The sequence below is a fragment of the Lycium ferocissimum genome, chromosome 2 (assembly GCF_029784015.1).
Source record: "Lycium ferocissimum isolate CSIRO_LF1 chromosome 2, AGI_CSIRO_Lferr_CH_V1, whole genome shotgun sequence".
Classification (NCBI taxonomy): Eukaryota; Viridiplantae; Streptophyta; class Magnoliopsida; order Solanales; family Solanaceae; genus Lycium; species Lycium ferocissimum.
In genome coordinates, this window is record NC_081343.1 from 41066226 (window position 1) to 41090427 (window position 24202).

A 24202-nucleotide genomic window follows, 5' to 3' on the forward strand; every position below is an offset into this window, starting at 1 on the left:
TCAACAGCCAATTTTGAATATTCTTACCGGTCCATGTTTACAGCTCTGAAACTGCTGAGACTGTATCATGCAGCCGGGTCGGTCAAATAAAGCTCATACCAAGCCATATGCATGGTTCTGTTTTTCAGAGTAATTGATGTTTATAGCCTCTGCTTAGTGGTCATTTCTACTTTTATTCTATTGGTGCCATTCTAGTGTTTGCAGTTGTGTTCTAAGGTATCCACATGACACTGCTCGCAACGAGAATGAACGTGGTCATTAGTTTCTAGGTTTCCCAAACAACTGTCCTCAATAAAATATCCACCAAGGATGATTTTTGATCACTGGACAGGAAAAAAGTTTTTAAACTCGTGATTAAAAGGTTTTGAGTCAACCTTCTTCGTAGGTATTTTTGCAGTTGATTCACTACCTCGTTAAGCGATCGCTCAATTTTTTCTCGTATGAACAAAGTCACTCGCCTGTACATTTGTTTCTTGGAGGCAAAAGATTTTTTCCCGTAGCACAAAACGTCCAAGTTCGTTTTATACTTTCTTGTGCAAAGGAAATGTATATCATGCGGGACACGGCATTTTCTATTTTTTCACTATTTGTTCAATTATTTTTTGGGAATGGGGAGGCATAGACAGGGGAACAGAGAAAGGAAGATCCTGTTCAGAATCCAAGAAGAGGTGCGAGTTAGTAGGTATCGATCCAATTCTCACAAAAGTGAAAGTAAGTTTACGTAAGAGTAAAGGGGCAGGCTAATTAGAGCCCTAAATGCAGTGAAATCATTTTGAAGAAGACTTCATGTATATAGCTTTATGCAGACACTTGTATTGTATAACACTGCTTCCAAGTTCAAACAACCGCCCAAAAGGGAAGCGTGTCTGTGGAAGCCTCGTTGCAGTCAGTTTGCTCACTTTCCACGGCCGAAGCTCTCCGGCATATTAATGTCAATGAAACAAAATACTGAACCTGACTATTAGATGACAAACACTCAAAACTTAGAAAACTGCATGTAATTACATTAGCAACACACGTATGTAGAGAACAATTGCGGCCATCATAATCAAATCACAAAGAAACATTACTTACAAACTGGAACCACACGAGACATGGTGAAAACACATTTATAAAAGATTTGGTTACTGGACAGCTGAACCCTGCAGTAACCCTTGTCGAATCTGCCCTGCAATGTCACTAACAGCACCAGGTCCATGTGGGATAAAGACTGCTGAGGATTTGGAGCTGGCACCAACATCCTTCATGGTGTCAAAATACTGAGTGATGAGGACCATATCGAGGACGTCCTTGGCTGTAGTTCCTGGTACATTAACTGAGAAGCCAAGAACACTGTCCCTTAAACCATCCACAATGGCCTGGCGTTGTCTAGCAACCCCTAGTCCTGCCAGGTACTTAGCCTCAGCATCACCTTCAGCTCGTTTAATCTGGATAATCTTTTCAGCTTCTGCTTTCTCATTGGCGGCTACTCTCAACCTTGCAGCTGCCAGAATTCAATGTAAACCAGCGATTAGGTTGAAGCTTAAAAAAATTACCTACCACTAGCACCAGATTTTGGATAAGATTGAAATGGATTGCTTGACATAGCCCAATGTAGTCAACATAACCTAGCTACTATGGTATTATTCTCCTTTTGAGGGAGATCTTTTCTTGAGAACAGTAAAAGAGGATTTTTTTTCTTTACGTTTATATATTTCAGAAATCGAATCATCATGCACTTTAGGCCATTTTGAAAGCTAAGAGGTGGGTCACACGAGTAGTTAAAGACTGAGCTTGTTCATGTTCTCATGCTTCAAACGAGAATATGTGCAAGGCTGAGATATACATAAGCTAAATTTTTTGTTCTCCTCAAGAAAAAGAGATAATTCGTACATCTGAGAGGCCAAATCTTTCCTCTACTCTATTATCCATATTCGTTTATCTTGGGTTCATGTGTTCTCCACTTAGCTATACATCCTCGTCCCTCCATAATTCTGAAACAGCTATGGTTGTAGGTTACCAAACCTGATCGCACCTAATTTCATCAGTTAGTTCTTTATAAGCACCAGAGAACTTTCCCATATGATGAATTACTGCTATTAGACAGAGAGAAAGGATGTGTTAACTACATCAGTCTACCTAAAGAGACAGGTTATACATAATACCTGCATTGATTTCATTCATAGCTCGCTTGACTTGTTCATCTGGCTCTATATCAACTATTAGTGTCTGAACAATCTCATATCCGTAAGCAGACATTGCCTACATATCATCCAAAGGAAGATGAGTACAATAACCATCATTGCTTGTCATTTTACTTACACCATTTATGATGGGAATGAATTACCTTTTCAAGTTCCTCCTCCACTGTTTTAGCAATCTGATTCTTCTGCTCAAAGACATCATCCAGATTTAGCTTTGGAACACTCGCTCTGATAACTGTACAGTTATGAGAGAGGCCATCATCATTTGGGACGCAAACAAATAGTTCAGAAAAGAGAAGTATTGTGCTTGTGCAATTGCAGCACACAGAACTTGTAGATATTATCACTTTTTATCTATTGTCATGAGAAAGAAAAATATAAGAGATTCACATTTTCATACCATCAAAGACATAGGCTTGGATCTGGGACCGAGTATTACTAAGCTTGTAAAAAGCATCAGTAGCTTTATCAGCCAGAGCACGATATTGAATTGAAGCAACAACAGTTACAAATACATTATCCTGCACAATGAATGAAGGTTTTACCAGTTAAATCATGACAAAGGAAAAGGTCATGCTGTAGATTACGGTCATTGAGCACACTGAGATAGCCCATATTAGATTACCATGATATGATATGATGGTTTACATAATGTCCTTTCATTTGATTGAAACCAGAACCTGGATGTTTACAAAGGTGAATAAGGAGAAAAACAAACGTGCTAGAAAATGTCAACTAGCAGTCTAGCAAGAAATATTTTAGATTCTATGGCCATATCAGTTATCAGACATTATCTACTGAAATCCAAGTTAAGTGAATTAGTTGCTTGTGCTCTTGAAGACTTCTTGGCTCAGTAAACATGACGCAGAAGACAGAGAGGACAAGCACAAGGATTTAGTTTTTTATAGTGGTAGAACACCTCGACCTTCAACCACTAGGTTGCGAGGTTCGAGTCAACAAGAGAAGTAGAAACTTTTTCCCCCGTGGAAGGGTGAGGCAAAAAAAAAATTACAAAAAAATCAAAAATCCAAAAAAGGAAATGATCAAGACAATACAAATTTAATTATAACATAACATCATCTTTGCATTAATAGTTCAATATTTTTTTTACCTTTTTGTTTTGATAGGTTAAATCTCGCCCCACAACCACCTACCCAAGAGTCAACAATGGCCCTTTCCAACTTTGCTCACTTGGTGACTCGAACTTCCAACCTCTTAGTTTAACAGTCTTTTCCTGATTCTCATTAGTTAAGAGAAGTTAAAGAAAGGTCAAAAACTTGAAAAATTTGAAAAGCCATACGCAGATACATCATGTTGCAACATGAACTAATAATCCACAAGAATCAAGGGAAAAGTGTTTTTCCAAGCATATGCTAAGAGATTCAGGTGGCAGCAGAGATGGATTTCGAATTTAAACTTTATGGGTTCAACATTTAAGGTTTTTCGCATTGACCCATTATATTTTCAAAGTTATGAGTTCATATCTACTATTTGTTGCAATTCTAATGAATTTTTACACATAAATTTTATACTTCAAATTAAAAGTATTGAATTCAGATGAACTCGGTAAAAGTATTGAAAGCAATTGGCATTCAAAAACAAGCTAACACCTTTGACTGTAAAAATTTATCGCATCTAGTGTTTACACCAAACCCTATTAGTTTACGCACCTTTGACTTGGTCTCGCATCTTACATCAAGCTGCTGCAGCCTTAAAGTAAGGTAACCAGCAATCTGGCTGCCAATACACCATGGCAAGAAATGACATCCAGGCTCAAGCACATCATCAAACTTGCCAAATCTCTCTCTGATACCCACTGTTGATTGGTCAACTTGTACACAGCAAAACAGATTCCCCATTGTCTCTGTTTCAACACAATTCCAAAAGAGCACGGAAGAATTCAAGACTTCAAAAAAAAAAAACAAAAAAAAAAATTGAAGATAAAAGAGCAATCTTTCTTTTTCTAACAAATAAAAGAAGAACCAATTATCCAACGCCACATAGAAGAAGTGTATAGGTCTAGTATCTTGGACTAAGTTATATAAGAATAAAAGGGCAAGTTTTTCTTTCTGTTCTTTAAGGTGCCCACGAAGGAAACAATGAAATTGCAAAAGTTATGCTAACATTTGGCATCAAACTTAATAAATAAGTAATTTTTTAAGAATGGATAAGAAAAAGATAAAGATTGAATTTCCCAGATTACAAGGATAGAATATACTTGCCTTGATTATTATTTTGCAGAGATCAATTTGTTCGCTGCAGATAAAGATACGAGGTGGGGTGGGTTGTTTGTGGGGGTAAATATGGCTCGATGTGTAGCAACGTGTGAGTTAATTAAGTAGATGGAATTTAGAAAGGGGAAATCTAAATTATATAGACCACTGTATAGCACAGAAAATTACGTCAGGAAGCTACATCTCGCCCTAAATAAATGACGAGGATTGCATAACGATCAATGCGTTTACTTTTTTCTACATAGTATTATTAGTCATCGTAATAATTTATTTTAATAATATTTTATGCATGCACTAAGGAAGATAATGCTATTATATAACATGTATTTCCCGTCAGAGAACTGTGAGGTTTAGAGTGCAAAAGGATCTAATTATCGGTGTTAAGTTAAACATATATTCGTTAATCATTTTCTTTGAAATAAACTATGGATGTTCCATAGTGACTCTTTTCATTTTTAGCTCGGCAAAGTACATCAAATGACCCCTAAACTATACTCGAAATGTCGAATTCACACTCAAACCATACAGACGACCTATTACACACCTGAACATATAAAAAGTGAATTTAATTCCACCCTGCAAGGTATTACACCACTTTCACAGCGTGTGGTGTTCCACACGCGCACGCCATCAGAATGCCGTGAAAATAAAATAAATTTTATTATTTTCAGTACTTTTTTTTTTCTTTTTAATTTGCACTATTTTCTTTTTCCTTTTCTTCTATACTCATTACAAAACCCACCACCCCCACCACCAATTTCACCACAACCATATCCGCCACCACCAAATTTGCCACCACCCATTTCACCACCACCATATCCGCCGCTACCACCACAATCAATTTCACCACCACCATATCCATCACCACCGTCAAACCAACCATCAAACCCACCACCATAAAATAAAAAAATTAACCACAAATTTCACCACCCACAACCAAATCAACCGTTAAATCGCTTTATAACTACTGCCACTATAAGAAATTGCAAACAATCACCATAAATTCAAGATCTGCAACTAAATTTACCACCGAAATTACATCACCCCGTCCAAAATTCAATTTGCTGCTGCTGTTCAACAGCCCCGACTATTCAATGTGCTGTTGCTGCTGCTGCCCCCACCCCCCCACCCCACCCGTGCTGCTGCACCCTTCTCCCCTCCCCCCCCCCTCCCAAACCCGCTCCTCTTCCCCCACCCGCTCATTACAAAACCTCCATTATCACCGGCGACATATCACCATCCCCAAACCCAATCATCAATTCCATCAGCACCATCAAATTTACTAGTTATAAACAAAGATGTCATCACCACCATCGAGATTCATGTTCTTTTTTTTTTTTTTTTTTTTTTGTATTACTATCCTAATCAACAAAAATTGATTGAGATATTTATATTAATGGTGCTGGGTTTGAATTTTTGATGGTGGGACAGGTGAGGATGGAGAAATTGATTGTGGCAATGTGATTATTTGTGATGGAAGGTATGGTGAAGAAGAAAGGGAGGGGTTTGGGGGGTGGGGGTGGTTTGGCGTGAAGATGGAGGGACGGGGCGGGGCAGCAGCGTGGTGGGGGGATGGAGCAAGGTGTGAAGGGAGGGGAAAAAAAAAAAAGAGCAGCGGTGAAGGGTGAAGGGTGCAGGGATGAAGAAGAAAGAATGGTGGGGCGGGTTTGGAGTGATAGAGGGGCGGGGCGGGCTGAGGGGGTGGGGGTACAAAAACATTTATTTTAATAAAAAATGGAATAAAAAAATAATTTTTATAAAAAACGCGCGATTATTAATTATTTTTTTATTTTTGTGCCATCATTTGTAGGGTGGAATTAAATTCACTTTTTAGATGTTCGGGTGTGTAAATAAATTGTCTGTATAAAGTGTGAATTCGACATTTCGAGTATAGTTCAGGAGTCATTTGATGTATTTTGCCTTTTTAGCTCAGTTGCAAAAATATCTTTATATGTTTAAAAACAATTTAATTTTAACTTTTTTTCATTTTAGCTAATGACTTTCTTTTATAATCATAGAAATGTTACAGCATACTTGAGATTAATTTCAAAGTCGTTTTTCTTTTTGAAACTTTATGTCCGGTCAAACAGATTCACATTAAATGAACGAAGGGATAACTAGTTAAAAACTATATTAAATCAGAATTTTCATAGCTAAATTTATTTGGAAAATACTATAAAACCCATGATTATTTAATTCTTATAGACAATATCAATAAAAAGACAAAGGAAGTACTGTAAACCACAGTTATCGGTAACTCAAAACATTTTCTAACAATTTGCAAGGAAAACTTTCGTTAAAAGAAAAGTTGTTTGACTATGACCTTTTGAGATAGTGGGAGCATAGAATATTGAAATCTCCATGCAATTCTTTTATAGTACTCAAATCACTTTTAATTTTTTTAACAGATTTTAATTACTTGAACCTCGATAAAATCTCCTTGTTCTTTTCGACATTTCGAGGAACCATACATATCAAGATTTCAACCTTCGAAGAATATTCATATTCAACAAGAAACGCGACACGTAACTGAAAATTGTGGACGGGCGATGACAGACCTGGATCAACTCATTTTCGACAAGTGTCTTGCACACAACAATACAATATTAAAACAAAAGACAGTACCAGAGTTTTAAAAAAACAAAAGTTTGACCAACTCAATTGTTAATGCCAATTGTTCTTGTAAATCACAATCACATGTCCAACTCCGAGGCAAATCTTCCAGCAAATGATGTTGAAATTACCCATAATTTATTAAGAGGAATATTTATAGGCGTAATCACAGTCCGGCAAATTTCTTTATTAACTTTGGTCAATGAGGTTTCTTGGAAACTTAAAAGGTCTAAATTTAATAGCATTTCACATGGACTTGTTGTGGGTACATGTGGGTATTATGATTTATGCATAGGTATGAACATCTTGTTACACCGGTTTGACATCCATAATTATGTCAAGCTAATGAATGTTTCATGCAATATAGCTGCTACACTGAGTGATACACCCAATGATGCAATTCAAAAGTTATCTGATAACCTTGCACGTTACTGCTAGCTAGCAAATGATTAAAAAAAATGTGAATAGACTAATTTGCGCAGATGTCAGGTTAACAAAAACGCAAAACTGGATTATATATTCTATCTCCGTCTCTGTTTTAATTAAGCTTTGCACATAAGTTAGAAGAGTTGAGAAAGCCCAACTGAATAGCAAACTTCTTGAGATTTGAACTGTGCTCTAAATATGGCATTAGCAATTAGGCTGCACCAAATTAGTTATACAATTCTGCCACTCCTCATATTAGTCCTTTTTTCCTCTTCAATATGCATGTTACCTTAACTAGTATAGTTCCATAGATAGCCACTGATGCAAGAAGAGAGAGCTCATGCTATCAGTACATTCTAAAGAGATTCTCTCTGAGCTGATTCAGCGACTTCTTGAGCATTTGTTAGCTCCCGAAAGGCTTTCAGCATAACTTTCGGCATAGAACACTACTTCAAAAACTTACACAGAAGTCTTTTGATACGCTTGCTTTTTCCTTTGAAAGAAAACAGGTGACATAACTAAGGGAATCACTAATTTCAAAGTTTTGTCAGGCTCTTCAATAATCAATATCTCCAAATACTGCATAACTTACTGATTTACTCTGTTATATGCAACTCCAGCCAGGTTACCGATACTTGTTCCTGCAATGTATCCCCCTGTCCAAGCATTCTGCAGAGTTGACAGAGTGCTAACAATCAGCAAAGAAAGTAGCCTGCTGAAATACGAATATTATTTATACACCCCCTTCTCCACCCCCGCACCACCCCACTCCCCCAAAAGGTAACTAAAAGGAAGAAAGGGATTAAAAAAATTATGAAACAAGACACATGGGTAAAGTAGGTTTATTCAGACAGTGACTACGCGTATTAGGAGCAAGACAACACATCATGGTTAAGAATCGTGATATCAGATTTATCAGTGTCACGTTCCCCATTTGCAAGAGTATTAAGCACAAATCCATCTGGACACATTTTTAACTATTTAGAGGCTCAAACTTAAAGATAATCCCGTTGAACTAGACGTTTACATTAAATAATAGGTAGTGCATCAAAAAATTAATTTTTAGAATGCAGAAGTGCTATATCAAACTTTGATAAATGAAATTGCAAAAAAGTTCTACAATAAAGCCTTCAAAATAGGCAATATCATGTATAGGAGTAATCATTAGTAACTTGATAGCAAGGGGAAAAAAAAAAGAGGAGTAATTATTAGTAAATTACACGATACATCATCAAATATCACAATCAGTATTTCTTTTTTGCAGAGAGTAGATAATCGGCCAATATACCCTAACAGGCCAAATTTATATCAGTAGATCTTCCTTCCGATACAACATATTTTGGTCTGTTAATTTCCTAAAAGATTAACTTAAAATTGTCTATCATGTCTTTTTGATAAGGAAAAATTTCTATCATGGACTAAAATTATCACAAATATCATGGGAAAAGTGGAATTACAAAAAGATAAGAATGCAAATTTTATGATATAAGTTACCTAAGAAAATCTAAAACGAATTTCTTAGACAACACGACAATCAATTTGAAAGTACACAATCTAAAGAAAATGTCGTTTCCAGTCTTCTGTTTGTAAGAAGATGAGGAAAAGATGAGCATCAATTTAGTTGTTTAATTAGATGAACATAAGTTTACTTTGACAAGGATCCCTACTGTATCTATCTCAAATTAAACCAGACTAAATCACACTTTGACGATCCACCAACAACATCAGCAATATGTATTCTTTTTGGTGAGTGTGATCAAATTGATAATACAACAGCTATGCTTCAACCCCAAGCTAATTGCAATCAGCTATATGAACCCTCACTATTTATTTCAAGTAATTTGGACCAATTCATTCTAATTTATTTTCAACTTACAAACATTGATGATTTCAGTTTTTGAATGATGCACCAAATAGTAATATGATTATAAGTAAAAGGTTTTGGCTGAACAAATTGTTAAAATACATCAGCACTTCTCTTTATAGTATACCCATCAGCCAACAGACATATAATGCATACATATTAAAATATATAATAAAGAGATCATGATGCACTTTTCTCATTAATTCTACCCTGTGGATTCACATCATGTTCACATTACCTGAAAATTGAAGCCACCAGTAACACCATCAACATTGAGTACCTACACGATTTTCAAAGAATCATAAATACATAGGGAAAGCCATAACCTGTGTCCTAAATTTGAACCTGAAGCAAGAGAAGTAAACTACAGGTATTAGGTTAGACAACCTCTCCAGCAAAGTAGAGATGAGAATGGATCCTGCTTCCCATTCTATCAAGGTAGATCTGCTTGAAGAAATAGAAAGGTTGCAACTCTCAGAAACTAGTTTAGCTAAATTGAAAGGGTCTCAGCATTGAAAGGCATATACAGACGGGAAGAAAAGAAAAGGGAGCACCTCTGAAAGTGGAACACCTCCAGCTGTGACAAACTCATCCTTAAATTGGCCCTTCATTACCCCGAAAAGGATGCAACAGAAAGTTTTTTTTCAATCAAAGTAATGATGTCAAAAGCAGAAATCATTGTAAGAAATGGAAAGAGCCATGATACCTTTCCCTTCACGCTAAATGCACAATCTTTTAACAAAGAAGCGACAGCGAATAACGAATTATTGGAAATGGACGACCACAGCATGTCTCCGCATATGCCCTGCATTAATCGAAAAAGAAAAATAATAAATAAAAGTGGACGACAAACATTCTGAGAAGATATTCATATTGCAGAAGTCAAAAGACATCCTTGCAACTGAAGTAAGCATTTTCACCTCACGATCTAATATATACTTCCAAAATCTTTTCACAACCGCAAATTCGGAAGGATAAGAATTCAGCACCTTCTGCCTCTGCATTGAAGAGAACAATAAGGAAAGTGGTGAAGTAATATCCAATTCAAATTCAGAAATCATATGCTTTGGTGTCGTGATGAGATCTTATTCACAGAAGAGACTAATCAATAGTTTCAGAACCTTTTTTCTCTTGATAAGATCGACCAATAGTTTAAGAACCCTCAGTCACTGTATCTCATACAACTCCGTTTATGTGGTTCAATCAGTTAGTAGAATTTTTTTATTTCTGTTCAACTACCTTATATGGTCCAGTTATCATATATGGGTGTGCGTAAGTACCGAGTGGAGATATATACAGATACATGATTCTGAGAATTAGTTCAAAAGTTAGTTAAGTCCAAATGTTAGTTACTCAGTTAGTTAGTTGACAGTTCCAGAAGTTAGTTACGAACTGTCCAGGTCAACAAAAGTTGTTAAAAGCAGTTAGTTAGTTGAAGTCAAGTCAAATTGTAATCTGTAGCTATTCCATTCATTGAGTGCATACAAGTCATTGTAACAAACATTTTACATTTCAGTTCTATTCTATTCAACTTCTATTCCATCTTCTTCCTTTCATTTCTATAGCTGATTTACTCAAATTATCTCTGTATAAGTCCTGGATTAGCACAGAATTCCTCGAGTTCTATTGAGCTCCTGTAATTCTATTAACATATACAACCCTTTTTGCTATTTTGAATCTATTCGACAAAACCCATACCTGCTCACATCACATGTACTTCAAATGAAGCATCCATGGATATAGTTGCTCACTATATAAAGCAAATATTTAATTTCATGTTTAAGTATTAGTTCCTGGAGCTTTCTTCTTTTTTTAAAAGATGAAGTAGTTCCTGTAGCTTTCTTCTCATGGAGGACAGCTTTCTTTTCTCTCTTCCATATGTTTCCCGTCTTTGACAAACTAGTTTATATGGACAAGCAAACAAGATAATTGAAAGGTCATAAACTTCAACTCAGGTCACACAATGTATTACCAAAAACTGACTCTTGTGACGAGTGAGTAGAGACTTTAGATCTTCAATATGGATATCAGGAGTAAAATCCACGCAAAGCGTACCTGGGTGTGTTTGCAACTAAATTCAGCAAGAGAAAAAAGGTTGTGGTAAAGAGAAAATGGTAATGACAGAAAAAGGAAGACATTCTTTACCCTTATAGTCTGAACTGGATAGATATCGTGCCCCCCAAGCAGATAGCCTAAGAACCACAGGCCCACTGAGTCCCCAGTGGGTTACTATCATGGGTCCTACCTAAAAGATAGAATTATGTTCTGCAGTACAAAAATTATATCCCAGAAATGCAATCAATCAGAAATGCATACCTGAGTAAGCTGTGGTATATTCTTCTGGATGCCTTCTAGCTGTAATTTTGCTTTTACTTTTGGGAATGTCACCTATGGATGACAGCAAAATGATTACCATTAGACATAGGCATGAACATCTTCATGTTCTCAAAGGTGTGATAAGTATGTCACAACTATTTAAGAATCAACACGGAAGTGCAATGATGTCTGAAATACATAAAATATATGTTCACTTTAATATGAATTTCTAGCAACAAAAAAACAGGGAAACAGTCAAAATCTTCATAATTTAAATGAAAATCTCTGTTAAGAAGCAGAGATCACGATGCCATTAGACAAATAAGTATTATCAGTGCACATTGCCCCATGATAAAGAACACCAAAGCATCTTCTAAAATGTCAGAAAGGTGAATTTACAGGGCACACAAGACTATCATGTTTTTATATAGCAATTAGCACTAATTCGAGAAAAGAGTTAGCTTGGGTACTTATAGAACATAGAAGTTGAAGCATGCAACTGTGTAGCATTGGGAAAGAAACTAGCTGCCTCATAAGACATAAAGTGCCAGACGAGGAAAGAAAAAATTATCAGTGCAGATATTTGGAAGACGATCAGAGCTATGTCATCCTTAGTACTAATATTAATCAGGTTATATTCAAAAACCAATAGGATCTGAATCCAAAATAATTATTTTAAACAACATTTATGAGACATATAAAGCATCTTCCTAAGTATAACCAAGGTTCAGGAAAGAAGGTACTATTGACAATACATAATAAGCTATATCTTTGTTGATGTGATATAGAAGATAAGGAGTAGCAGGCAAACACCTCAAAGACTGAATTCACTCAATTGGCTGCAAATGGTAGAGAAACCTACACCAGACAGTTCTGCTAACTTCAAGTCATCAATCTTGAAAGTGAATAGGCTCGGAACAGGTTCCACAATAGAATGACCAAGTTGAGTGGCAAGATCATAACCCTGAACAGGAAAAGATGGAAATGAAGTGAAGGAATGGATGCAAAAAAAGTGCAACTAACTCATTACCAAACTGACCTGCTTACTACTCCCACTAGCAATTAGTAGAAAATCAGCTTCAATCTGCTCCACATAATCAAGACTACGTTTCTCAAGCTTGACCGCAAATTTGCCATCAGCAGTGGAAGATGCACCAGTAACAACTTTTCCAGTCTGCAACAAGACTAAATGAGGAACTGGCATATCAGCATCTTAATAGGAAAAAGAGAAATAGAATGCCCCACAAATTATAAAATACGTAAAGTAATTGCTTGAGTCATAGCTAAGGATGTGCAATCCTAAACCTTCTGAGAGCTTGTGGTCTGAATTTGAGAAATGAAAGAAATTTTGACTTTCATTTCTTTTTACTTAGCATAAGGGTATTTGAATTCATGATTCACCATACCTAGGCAGATGTTTCAACTCGCCATTGTAGATGATAGAGCATTCTAAGTTTAATAAAAGAAGAAATATAAAAGGCTGATATTTCATAGCTGTTCAGATTAGGAGCATATTTCCTTCCAATTTTCAGCAACCTACTTTTTGATTTAGTCCATGAAATATGGTCTATCTGTAAGTTGCACATTTGGATGATATAATTTTCTCATCATCACAAGTACGAAATGAAATAGAAAATGCACAAAAAATGCAGGACACTATTTCAAAATGTAGCTATTTTAGCTTTTAGGCACAACTTTTCCATCTCAACCTGGTGACTGAAACAGAATAAATACATTAAGGATAATTGAGAAAACTTTAAAAATAAAGCAGTTAAGCATACTATAGCCGGGTGCAGGGAGTCTTAACATAGGCCTTAAATTCATGATTGTTCAACATCTAGCCTTGGTCTATAACCCTGAAACAATTTCATAAACATCTAGGCAGTGGATACTTTAGGCAGAACGATTCAAAGTGTTAATAGTTTCCAATTCCAATTTGTTTAAGTTGCCACCGTCTCCCATATTTTATCATAAGAAAAAATAAAGGATTCCATGTCTCAAATCCCGAGATGTTCTTGGCAAATACTTGGCTTCAAGTTCACCAGTAATGCCATATCAGTAAGTGTCAGTGCATACAGAGAGAAAGAGAGAGCGAGAGAGAGACGCAGATACACACGAGCTAACAGAAAACATTTTGCTTTCAGGGGAAGTGTGACCATACAAGAGTAGAAAGTCCAATTTTTTTGCTTTTAGGGAAATTCTGACCTTACAACGATCCAAAGTCCAAAGCTACTCAATTAAACAATTTAGATAAAACAAAATTGTGATAGAATAGTTTATCTACCTCCGCTCCTCTTTGCCTCAGACATGAGGCAATCAATTATAGTAGATGAACTATCACTGGTGGGAAAGACCCTTCCGTCTTCCTCAATCTGAGACAAAATCAGCAGAACTACTAGTTAACATCAACAAGAAGAACACTTTTACCTTATCAAAAAAAACATCAACAAGAAGAAAAGAAACATCAAAAAGGTAGTTTTGGTGATTACTTTCAACGCCACACCATGATCAGAGAACCAGGACATTGTATCCATTGGACCGTGAGTATGGAAAAAGGAGCCTCTGAATTCCTTATGACCCCTTGGATACTGTTCTGCCAAAATCTGTAAACGAGGTTGGTTTTGGTTGAGCTTGACTTATATGCTGCTATAATGCCACATATCTGAAGTTAAAAATGACATTCAACTATGAACGCCTTTTAGAAAAGAAAAGAATGCATGCGCACACACACTCTTCTTAGACTCAGTTATTTTAGTTGAGCTTATAATTCTCATAAGCTACTGACAAACATCCTACTCAATTAGTATAGGCGAATGCAAAATCTGGGTTGAGGGAGTTCAGACTACAAATAGTAGAAAAGAGTAAGTATTTCTTCAAACTCAATTATCTATTTGTATCTTCGATTTATCATGTGCAAAGTGCCTAGGATAAAAGGCGTTTATTTTCAAATTCTTAAGATATACAATCTTCGGAATTATAATTAGTACTAGTATTTCTGAAATAGCTTCCAATATTAAGATTAAAAATGAGAAATCCAATGTCAGATACACCAGAGGAGCAAGCAAATACATTGAATTCCCCAGCCACCAAGGAACAAAAGTTACACATAAACAAAATTCACTCTTCCACAAATGTCATATTCCAAGAACGTTAAGCTTTGGGCTTCGATTCTTCATACAGCTAAGCAGAGATTATATCTTTTAACTGAAAAGAGAATTTTACCTTATTGTCAAGACAATGCCCATTAGTCACATTGCAGCGGCCCCCTCCAGAAATTTTGACCTGCCAAAACAAACAACCAAATATTTCCTCATTACAAACACAAACTAAATCCTCAAGAATTATGAGCAAAAGATAAATGATACTCCCTCCGTTTCAATTTATGTGAACCTATTTGACTGGGCACGGAGTTTAAGAAAGAAGAGAAGACTTTTAAACTTGTGCGTTAAATGAGTCACATATATTTTGTGTGGCTATAAATCATTGCATAAAGGTAAATTGTTTCCACATATAGAAAGGGGTCATTCTTTTTTGCACGGAAACGGAGGGAGTACAACATTCTCAAAGTTTTATATATAACAACTATGCTTCAATCTCAAAGTCTCAAACAAAGTTGTGTAAGCTTATATCAATCCTCTATACAATCATTCCCCTTTATTCGGGTCCAAACCATTTCAATACGTTTAATTAATGAAAAATGGAGAAATTTTGTTGTGCTAATTCTCAGAACAGGGGAAAAGGTACCCCTCTGTCTCAATTTAAGTGTCTTACTTTCCTTTTTGGTCTGTCCCAAAAAGAGTGCCACTTTCTATATTTAATAAGTACAATTCAAACATCCTACATGGAAAGTTAAAAACGACAAGATTTGAAGGACACTTTAGTACATTATACGCATCTTTAATTCATGACCACAAGATTCAAAAGTCTCTCTTTCTTTCTTAAGTTTCGTGCCTCGCCAAACTAACAAAATTAAATTGGGACGGAGGGAGTACAACACTCTCAAAGTTCTGAAAAACAACAACTACACTTGAATCTCAAAATCTCAAACAAAGTTGGGTCAGGTTATATCAATCCTCTATTTAATCATTCCCCTTTATTCGGGTCCAAATCATTTCAATACAATTAATAAATGAAAAATGGAGAAATTTTGCTGTGTTGATTCTCATAACAGTGGAAAAAGGCACTCCCTCTGTGTCAATTTGTTTGTCTTACTTTCCTTTGTAGTCTGTTTTAAACAGAATGTCTCTTTCTTTTTCTTTTTTTTTTTGGCAATTCTTTGGTTCCAAACTTTCCACATGACACGTTTAAGACCACAAGATTAAAAGGCATTATGGAACATTCTAAGTATCTATCTTTAGTTTAAGACCACAAGATTGAAAAGTATTCTTACTTTCTTAAACTCAATGTAAGTCAAACAAATTGAAAGGGAGGGAGTACTAAGTACTAACCTTTGATAAAGGTTTAGCTTTTTCAATAACAACAACTTTAAGATTAGGAGCAATAGTCTTGGCCCTAATAGCACCGTAAATTCCAGCAGCTCCACCACCTACTACTACCAAAACCTCTTCACCTGACTATTTCACCGAAAACATCAACTGGTTAGGCTTATATTAATTACCATAAGTCTGTAGAAATATGTACATTACTATGAATGTTACCTTTGGAACTGCTAAGGAGAAAGTAATTGTACTAAGTTTTCTTCTTCCATGGCTAGGGATTGAGCAAGGATGGTTTACTTTGAGAATTGAAGTTTGAGAGGCAAATCCAAGACGAAAAATGAAGCGCTGCGGTATCAAATTCATTGATGATAATATCCTGTACTCGAGTTGAGTTTGCAACCTTTTCAATACAAAATGTAGAATAAGCTCACTGACGTCTTGTTTGCTCTATCCATGATGAGTTGATTCTTATTTTTTTTTTTTTTTAATAAAGCGCAATTTTTAAATTAAAACCAAAGCAAATAATTTTTTAATTTGGAAAATAAGTATCTGTGTTAATGAAAGGGCAAATATGTATCATTTGTGTAAATATCAAACTAATAAACGTATATATGCTAGCACTTTTTTATTGGGTTTTAATGAAATTTGATGAGTCATTTTGATAATAATGTTGAGAGGTATATTTGATGGCCACTTTTTTCATTGAAAATAAAAGATAAATGGTGAAAATTCTTGATTGGTTTGAGGTAATAAAGCACAATTTTTAAATTAAACTAAAACAAATAATTTTTTAATTTGACTACCTTAATCGCGATTAATTTTGATAATATTTTGACTCCAAAAATAAAAGATAGCTGAAAAGGAAATTCTTGATTGGTTTGGAGTGACAGCTATTAAAATAAAACTCTAATGACTACCTTAATCCGATTAATTTTGAAATATTTTGACTCGTTGAAATGAGTGCAAGGAAGGTTGAGTGTTAGCATACCTTACTCCTACCTTGGGAGGTAGAGAGATTATTTCCGATAAACCCTCGGCTCAGAATAAAACAATAACAAAACAGGTTTGTTGAAATTAATTAGATGAAATTTAGCATTGGATAATTTTTTTATTCAACAAATGAAATCTAAGGATCTTACGTAATGTATGGAAACTAAATTTTTTATTTAAATATAAATTCATTTGATTCTTGAAGAACGATTAGTAGATAAAATAGGTGACTTTTAGAATACGGAAAAGGGTCAAATATACCCCTATACTGTTAGAAAAGAGTTAAATATACCCCTCGTTATACTTTGGATCCAAATATGTCCTTTTCATTATACTTTAGGTTTAAATATATCTTTGGTCAAATATACCCTCCTTCAATAAAATTAAAAGGGGCTAAAATTACCCCGAACTTTGAAAAATAGTTCATCCATTTATATCTGGGGTCGATTATACCCTTCTGTGTAGCCCTTATTTTACCCTCAAATAATTTTTTACCCACTAATCTGAATTTTTTTTTTTGAAATTTCAAACTAATACGTTTTTTTTTTTTTTTTGGAAAAATTATTATTATTTTTCTTTGAAAAAAAAAATTTGGGTCGGATTGAGATATTTTACGTGGGTAAAAAAATTATTTGAGGGTAAAATAATTTGAAGGGCGTAAATCGGTGATAATTTATCCCATGAAATTAAAGATAAACACCATTATCCATAATCGATAAATGATGCCACCTCACCACCCCAATCCATTTACCCCTCTCTTCCCCTTGTTCTTCCATCACTATCATCTCTTCTCCCTTCACAACCTTTGTCACCATTAGCACCATCTCCACCATTATACTAACTCCCTTTGGAACAAATGACTTTCTGGTGAACTTCTCCATCTATCAAAATCCATGGCATACTGAATCACTAGTCAATTTAAAAAATTACTGTTCCTGGTACTGTTGTCAAGGGTGTACCGGTCCGTTCTGGAATGAATAGCAACACAGTTAGATCTCAATCATTCAACAGTACAGTAGACAAATGCAAAGAGACAAATAGAGCAAGCATAAGAAGACCAAACAGAACAAAGTAGCAACTTACTGCACCTACGTTTCCACAATCCATGCATTGTCTTTATCAACCTAGTAATTCATCTTGATAATTTAGGTATATACCAAATAATTTACACACGATAAGGTTGTTTAGAGAGTTCGCTAGTTAACATTACAATGGAGTGGTGGTAATGGTGGCAAAAGTTGTGAAGGTGGAGAAGATGGTAGTGATGGAAGAAGAAGGGGAAGAGAGGGTAAATGGATTGGGGTGGTGAGGTGGCATGCCATGTGGTGTCCACCTCACCGATTTATCAGTGTTACGTCATATCTCATGTCCACCATAGATAATTTTAATGGAGGAGGGGTATATTTGAACGCAAAGTATAACAGAGGGGTATATTTGGACCTAAAGTATAACGGAAATGGCATATTTGGACCCAAAGTATAACGAGGGTATATTTAACCCTTTTCTAATAGTACAGGGATATATTTGACCCTTTTCCGTTTAGAATATCACTTCTTGTCTCAAATGTTAGAAGAATAGCTACACTGGTTGTTTAAGATATTTTATTAATATGTCCAATGATATGTTAAATTTATTTTGTTCTTAGAACTTTAGTTATTTGATGAAGTTACTTTAGAGCAGAGATCCACTTTCGTAGGTAGCTAAACCCTCGCATATTGAGCTTTTTATGGAGCGAATGCAGATTAATCGAGTCAGTGAGTTCCAGCCAGTTGCAAACAGAAAAAAAATTAAAGGTGTGTTTGGAGAGAGTAGTACCAGAAGTACTTGTATTGCATCCCTTATTTTGTCAAAGAGTTGAATGTATGCTGTCACATACTTGCGCAACTATCCTGGGTTACTAGTTTTAGGTTGATTGAATTGTTTTTCGGTACCTAGCTAGGGTGTACACAAGGTATCCGGTAGGGGTACGTTAAGCTTTTTCCTAAGTTTCAGTGTATTTTAAAGAATCCGGGCGAAGTACCAACGTTCTTATTACAATGTTCAACACGGGATGTCAAGGCAAATTTCAAGGATTCTGTTACACAGAGTGCAACACCATATAAATATTCCATGCTATTCAACAAACATCTGACTTCCCTTCAGAAGCTATGCATGTGCCCCAGACTGGCAATACCATCAGTCCTCTCCAAACAGCTTAGTAATTGCTGCTTCAGGCAACCATACTGCAAACTCTCAAACCTTGCTGCAAATTATGCTTATTCCTCTTAGGCATGCTGCAAAAGACCTCAGTAGCCAAGTGAATACACCCCCACTTAGCAAGGGCGGATAAGGAGTTGACAGTGTGGGTTGGGCATGCAGAATCCAAAAAAATCATTTAATATGTACAAATTATGATTTAGAAACCAATAACTCAAATGGGCTAGAACCCAGAGCCCATACACTTCAAATCCCGGATCCACCTTAACACTTAACATACATATGATCAATATGTTCAATACCGATAAACACATGTTATTCTAACCAATTACTCACCTTAATATAATCATGAATCAACTTCCCTTGATGAAGAACCCCTAAATGAACAGATTCTGCATGTTCCATGGTCAACAGTACTTATCAGGACTAATTCCACGCCCCTGCATATTTTGAAAAATAAATACCGCCTGCCTCCAAGTTCCAAGGCTAGGCCGTGTTGAAGATATATTGCACCGATAAAGTCGAATCCAGGATTTTTAGTCGCCCTGACACGCCACGTATTCGACTCTTGCTATTTCCTAGAGTACTATTTACTTATCCGTCAACATAAGTTAACAAAAATGTGATTTGATTAAAATACGTGCAATTTCTTAAACTTCACGGAGTTCAGTGTTTTTTAACTTCAAATTCATTTCCAGTTACATCATACATGTTTGGTGGTGCCATATAGAGTTATTTCACTTGTTGGATCTCAGTGACATGATGCAGGAACAGATTTTTAGTGTGCATATTTAATAGAGCAAGATTGTCAGACCCAAATCCTTGGCTTCCCTCTGTTCTGAAAGTTTCTAGAAGTAACCTTCTCTGAATCCAATTTCTTGTTTAAACTATCCAAGAATATCTTATTGTAAAATGTTATCTAACTCTGTCTCAGTATTAAGATTCTCAGTTTGTTATAAGTTAGAGGTTCAAAAAGAAGGAACAGAAATCATAAGGATAGTTACTGCAAGTGAAAAGATTGGATATTACAACTATATCTCCAAAAGACAAGTAACCAAAATACACAGGTGAAGAAAGTTGCATTTGTCAACTCTCAACAAATAAATAATGCTACCAACTGGAATCTGCAAAGATACCAAGTCTTGGTTGCACCACATTCACTTAAAATCTAACTACAACCAAAAGAAGAAAGAAATGCTAGGCACACGTCATCTAAGGGTTCACATGAACCCAATAACTTTTGACCAGATCGTGTATATGTATCAAGAAATCTACCTAATATCTATAAATATTTGGGTATGAACCCTTTATTATTGTATATTAACTTGAGGTTGTTATATGAACTCATAAACTTCAAATTGTGGATCCGCCTCTGGTTCTCGGGAAGATTTAGAATATACTTTCTAGTTGACAGGAATAATGTTTCACGATAGAGTCTTCAACACCGACCATTTGGATGTGGGAACATCTGCCATCAGTTCCTTTGCCACTGTCCAGCAGCACAATACCATTGTTGTCAACAAATCATAAAACAAGATGCAGGATTATAAAACCACAGAAGAAAACACCAACATACAGAGGCCAAAGCAAGGAGGCTCCCGGTTTAGATCTATATGCTAAAGATAGTCAAGAAAGATTGTTTTGAGGACTACTGTGTTTGGTCAAACGAAAAACAAACTTTTAGACAAGAAAAAAACCAACTCTAAAGATCTTTGTTTCAATCTTTCGTTCCTCGATTATAGCATTTTGTACTCCGCATCCTAATTATATGCACTTCTAATTCCAGAAGATTAAAGGCCTAATGATTGTCCCTAATCACAGTGTTAGTACTTTAGGCATGCAAACATAGAAACTGGCAGCAGTACATAGTACACATAGATGAACGATCAGACATCAGTAATGTTACTTCCAAATGAAAAGAATAATGCTCACATAGACTTGTTATCACACATGGTCTGATCAAGTAACCATTTTTACGATGCATTTGCCATTGTAAAGTCACATTGCTGTTAAAAACAATGTGTCTCGTGCTATTTGCAAAAGCTTTTTCGAGCTGGTTACTGAAAAGAAATAAGGACGGTACATTCTTCAAAAGAGGATTAAGTATACTGACCTTTAGACGATGCAGGTATTACAACAACATTCATAGTTGCATTGTTTGGAGGTAATGCTAAACGGAGAGGATATAAATTCCCATTAAATTTGTTCCTAGAACAAACAACAATCTTCTCGAGCCCTGTTTCTTCTTCCAACTTTTGAGTCAGTTCCTCTAATCCATGCCCTTTGAACTGAAATGAAGGCCCTTCCACTGAATCATTCACATTTCCATTTTCATCTGCCACATAATAATTGATAAGCCTACCTTCGGACATCACCGAGGACTGCACGTTTCATACAAATTTAGGAGATCAGCTTTAATTCATTCCAGTGTAAATAGTAACTTACATTATGAGAACACTTAAAAAGTCAATTACAAGTAACTTGCTAATATCAAGCATGGATTGATCGATAACCTACAAAAAATGGAAGTAACCTGTTACAATGACTGTAAGCCTATAAGTTAAATCCTAAGGGCTCGTTTTGTTACTGGGATTATCAAAACAAGGAAACTTCGGTAATATTTATATACTTTGTTTGGTTGCACTTTCATTTTCAGTATAAGTAATACTGGTATAATTCTGTACTGGAATATTGGTATAATTCTATAGCACATCCAATCTAGGATAACAAGCCAAGGATTAACTATACTTGGATAAAAACAAGTAAATGACACAATTGGAATTCTCCCAAAGCCCTTTCCTTAAGAAGGTAGGTTAAAATTTGAAGCAAAAGGTTATCCAACTTTCTCTAGTTTAAACCAAACACCTGTTTTAGATTAGTTTTGATCTAATGAACCAAATAAATCATAAGTACTGTATAATCCCCTGTTACAATCTCTGCATTACAATTCCCAGCATAACTTTGTCCACGAACCAAACGACATTAAATCTATTAGTCTATCTATTACGATAAGAAAGATTCCATTTGGCATCAAAATGTACAATAGGCAGAATTTATACAAACCTGAGTCCTGGAGAATTTAGCAGTTGTAAGATGAAAAGATGAGCTCAAATCATCACCCACTGATTCCGATCTCGAAATGCTTTCATCGTTCGATTCTGGAAGTTCCTCAACAGTATCAACTTCCCATAAGATCCAATCTTGATGTCTATGAGGTATATCATGTGTAACTGAATTTCTCCAAGGAGGTAATCCACTATTCGCCCTTAAATAATTCCCATATCTAGTTTTCAGCTTTACTACAGATCCTTCCTTCATTGGTTCCCACTCAACTAATGAATCCAATTTACTAGGCAAACTTTGGATAACTTTTTGACCTGTTACACCAAATAAAAATTGTTCATCTGAGGCTGTAAGGTATTTGCCATAACAGCTTTTTAATCGGATCACATTGTCGAATCCTTCAGGGAATTCAACAGTCCATTTTGCGGATTTTGAAGATCCACTGCGATCTTGGTATACGGTTTCTTGATCAGGATCAGCATGTAAGAATTTCTCATGGTGGCTCTTGAGCCTAACAGATTTGGATTTCTGAAAGAATTCCATCAAGAATTAATTCTGCAATAAAGAAATGAAATTTTTATGCAAAATTTTCAAGAATTGAATGACGAAAAAGGAATTATCTTTTTGATGTAGAGTTCCACCTGGATCAGAGACTTGAGGTTCCAGACATGTGATAAAGATCAGGAAATTGAGGAAGAAAGTATAGAGTTTGTGTGAAACAACTGTTATTAATGCATGTAAGATGTCCTAATTGTGTAACGGGCAGATGGGAGGGTAGGTAGTAATTTGTTTGGCTAACCTCTGTGTGAGAATTTTGACTTTAACATTAACGTTTTCCTTTTATCTTTGTTTTTTTTTTTTCAGTACCTTTTCCTTTTATCCGATCATACTATTTTCACGTTACAATCAACCTTTTTTCTAAAGTTTATTGACCTCACTAATATAGTACTCCTACTACTATTCACTAGTATAATTTACTAAAAGAAATAAGGTGCTTTCTATTAAAAAAATCATTCTCAAAAGTCAAATTCGAAAATTGCGATTCCAATCATTCTATTATAATTAATGTTGAAGTCAAAATTTTCATTAAAAATATTTAAAAAAATGAAAAAGTAAAACACACTAAAAAGTCAAAGAATTCGATATCTAATATATATATAATCTTCCGGCTAAAATCCCTTGCTCCGCTCTGACTACAACTCTGTGGTTTCTTAAATCAACTCATATAGTATACCATAAAGACTCCATTTGATATATGACTTGCTCACACCAACATTTCGAATTTATATGGATTAGAATCAATATGTATGTAAAGAAGAATCCCTCACCCCTTCAATATTATACGTGAAAGGAGTACTATTACTATAGTTTTCGTCGGTGTAACATGTTACTATGTTAGTAATTACTCTATTTTTCAAATTATCAATCTACAATAATTATATACAAGTAATCTATTAGTGTTTTAATTAATCAGATAATGTAAAAATATGCACCCTGCATCAATGTACGTGTAAACATAAATCAATTGTTACAACTGAGACACGCAATCTAATAATCCCTAGATATTTCTTCAACAAGAAAACGAATTTGTAATTTAAAGTTCTTGGCTAACAAATGACTCTGACTTCTGTCATTTGTTTGGTCCCAGACTGACCACAAAATCAAATATTATTTCTACTAGGTGGAGGCCTCTTATGTGATACATAAATTAAAAATCAACGTGCCCCACTGGTAACGACTAGCTAGCCTAGGGCCACTGTATTGTTCTTAATTTTGCTTTACATTTTTTCCCTAACTCAAAGTAATTACGTGTAGATTTTTCCGTTACAAGACAACGAGTGTAGCGGCCGACAGTGCCACGGTGGTCGGTGGATGGGC

General features: G+C 35.4%; 3 protein-coding genes across 6 annotated transcripts; all 3 read right to left on the reverse strand.

Annotated features, from left to right (window-relative positions):
* Window positions 1–983: 983 nt before the first annotated feature.
* Window positions 984–4042, reverse strand: LOC132037708 (hypersensitive-induced response protein 1-like). The gene is made up of 5 exons (XM_059428294.1): window positions 3854–4042; window positions 2584–2704; window positions 2327–2418; window positions 2145–2241; window positions 984–1483 (listed from the first exon to the last, which is right to left on the reverse strand). Exons 1-5 carry the CDS (start codon window positions 4040–4042, stop codon window positions 1125–1127), a joined length of 858 nt encoding a protein of 285 aa, XP_059284277.1. The 3' UTR covers window positions 984–1124.
* Window positions 3853–16607, reverse strand: LOC132037694 (uncharacterized). 3 transcript variants are annotated; one of them, XM_059428261.1, is made up of 17 exons: window positions 16295–16605; window positions 16085–16210; window positions 14859–14918; window positions 14126–14239; window positions 13921–14008; window positions 12676–12821; window positions 12499–12600; window positions 11637–11708; window positions 11466–11565; window positions 11293–11375; window positions 10241–10318; window positions 10027–10125; window positions 9875–9925; window positions 9708–9764; window positions 9559–9600; window positions 8049–8125; window positions 3853–4047 (listed from the first exon to the last, which is right to left on the reverse strand). In XM_059428261.1, the coding sequence occupies exons 1-17, from the start codon at window positions 16436–16438 to the stop codon at window positions 4011–4013; spliced, it is 1476 nt and encodes a 491-aa protein (XP_059284244.1). In that variant the 5' UTR covers window positions 16439–16605; the 3' UTR covers window positions 3853–4010. The 3 variants fall into 3 exon arrangements, with proteins under 3 accessions (XP_059284244.1, XP_059284261.1, XP_059284252.1); XM_059428278.1 differs by lacking the exon at window positions 3853–4047 and adding an exon at window positions 7477–7949 and having other exon boundaries at window positions 8049–8112; window positions 16295–16607; XM_059428269.1 differs by lacking the exon at window positions 3853–4047 and adding an exon at window positions 7477–7949.
* A 3633-nt stretch (window positions 16608–20240) lies between these two features.
* Window positions 20241–23123, reverse strand: LOC132037720 (uncharacterized). Of its 2 annotated transcripts, XM_059428326.1 has the most exons (4): window positions 22966–23123; window positions 22325–22879; window positions 21375–21642; window positions 20241–20750 (listed from the first exon to the last, which is right to left on the reverse strand). In XM_059428326.1, exons 2-4 carry the CDS (start codon window positions 22865–22867, stop codon window positions 20686–20688), a joined length of 876 nt encoding a protein of 291 aa, XP_059284309.1. In that variant the 5' UTR covers window positions 22868–22879; window positions 22966–23123; the 3' UTR covers window positions 20241–20685. The 2 variants fall into 2 exon arrangements, with proteins under 2 accessions (XP_059284309.1, XP_059284302.1); XM_059428319.1 differs by having other exon boundaries at window positions 22325–23123.
* Window positions 23124–24202: the final 1079 nt, after the last annotated feature.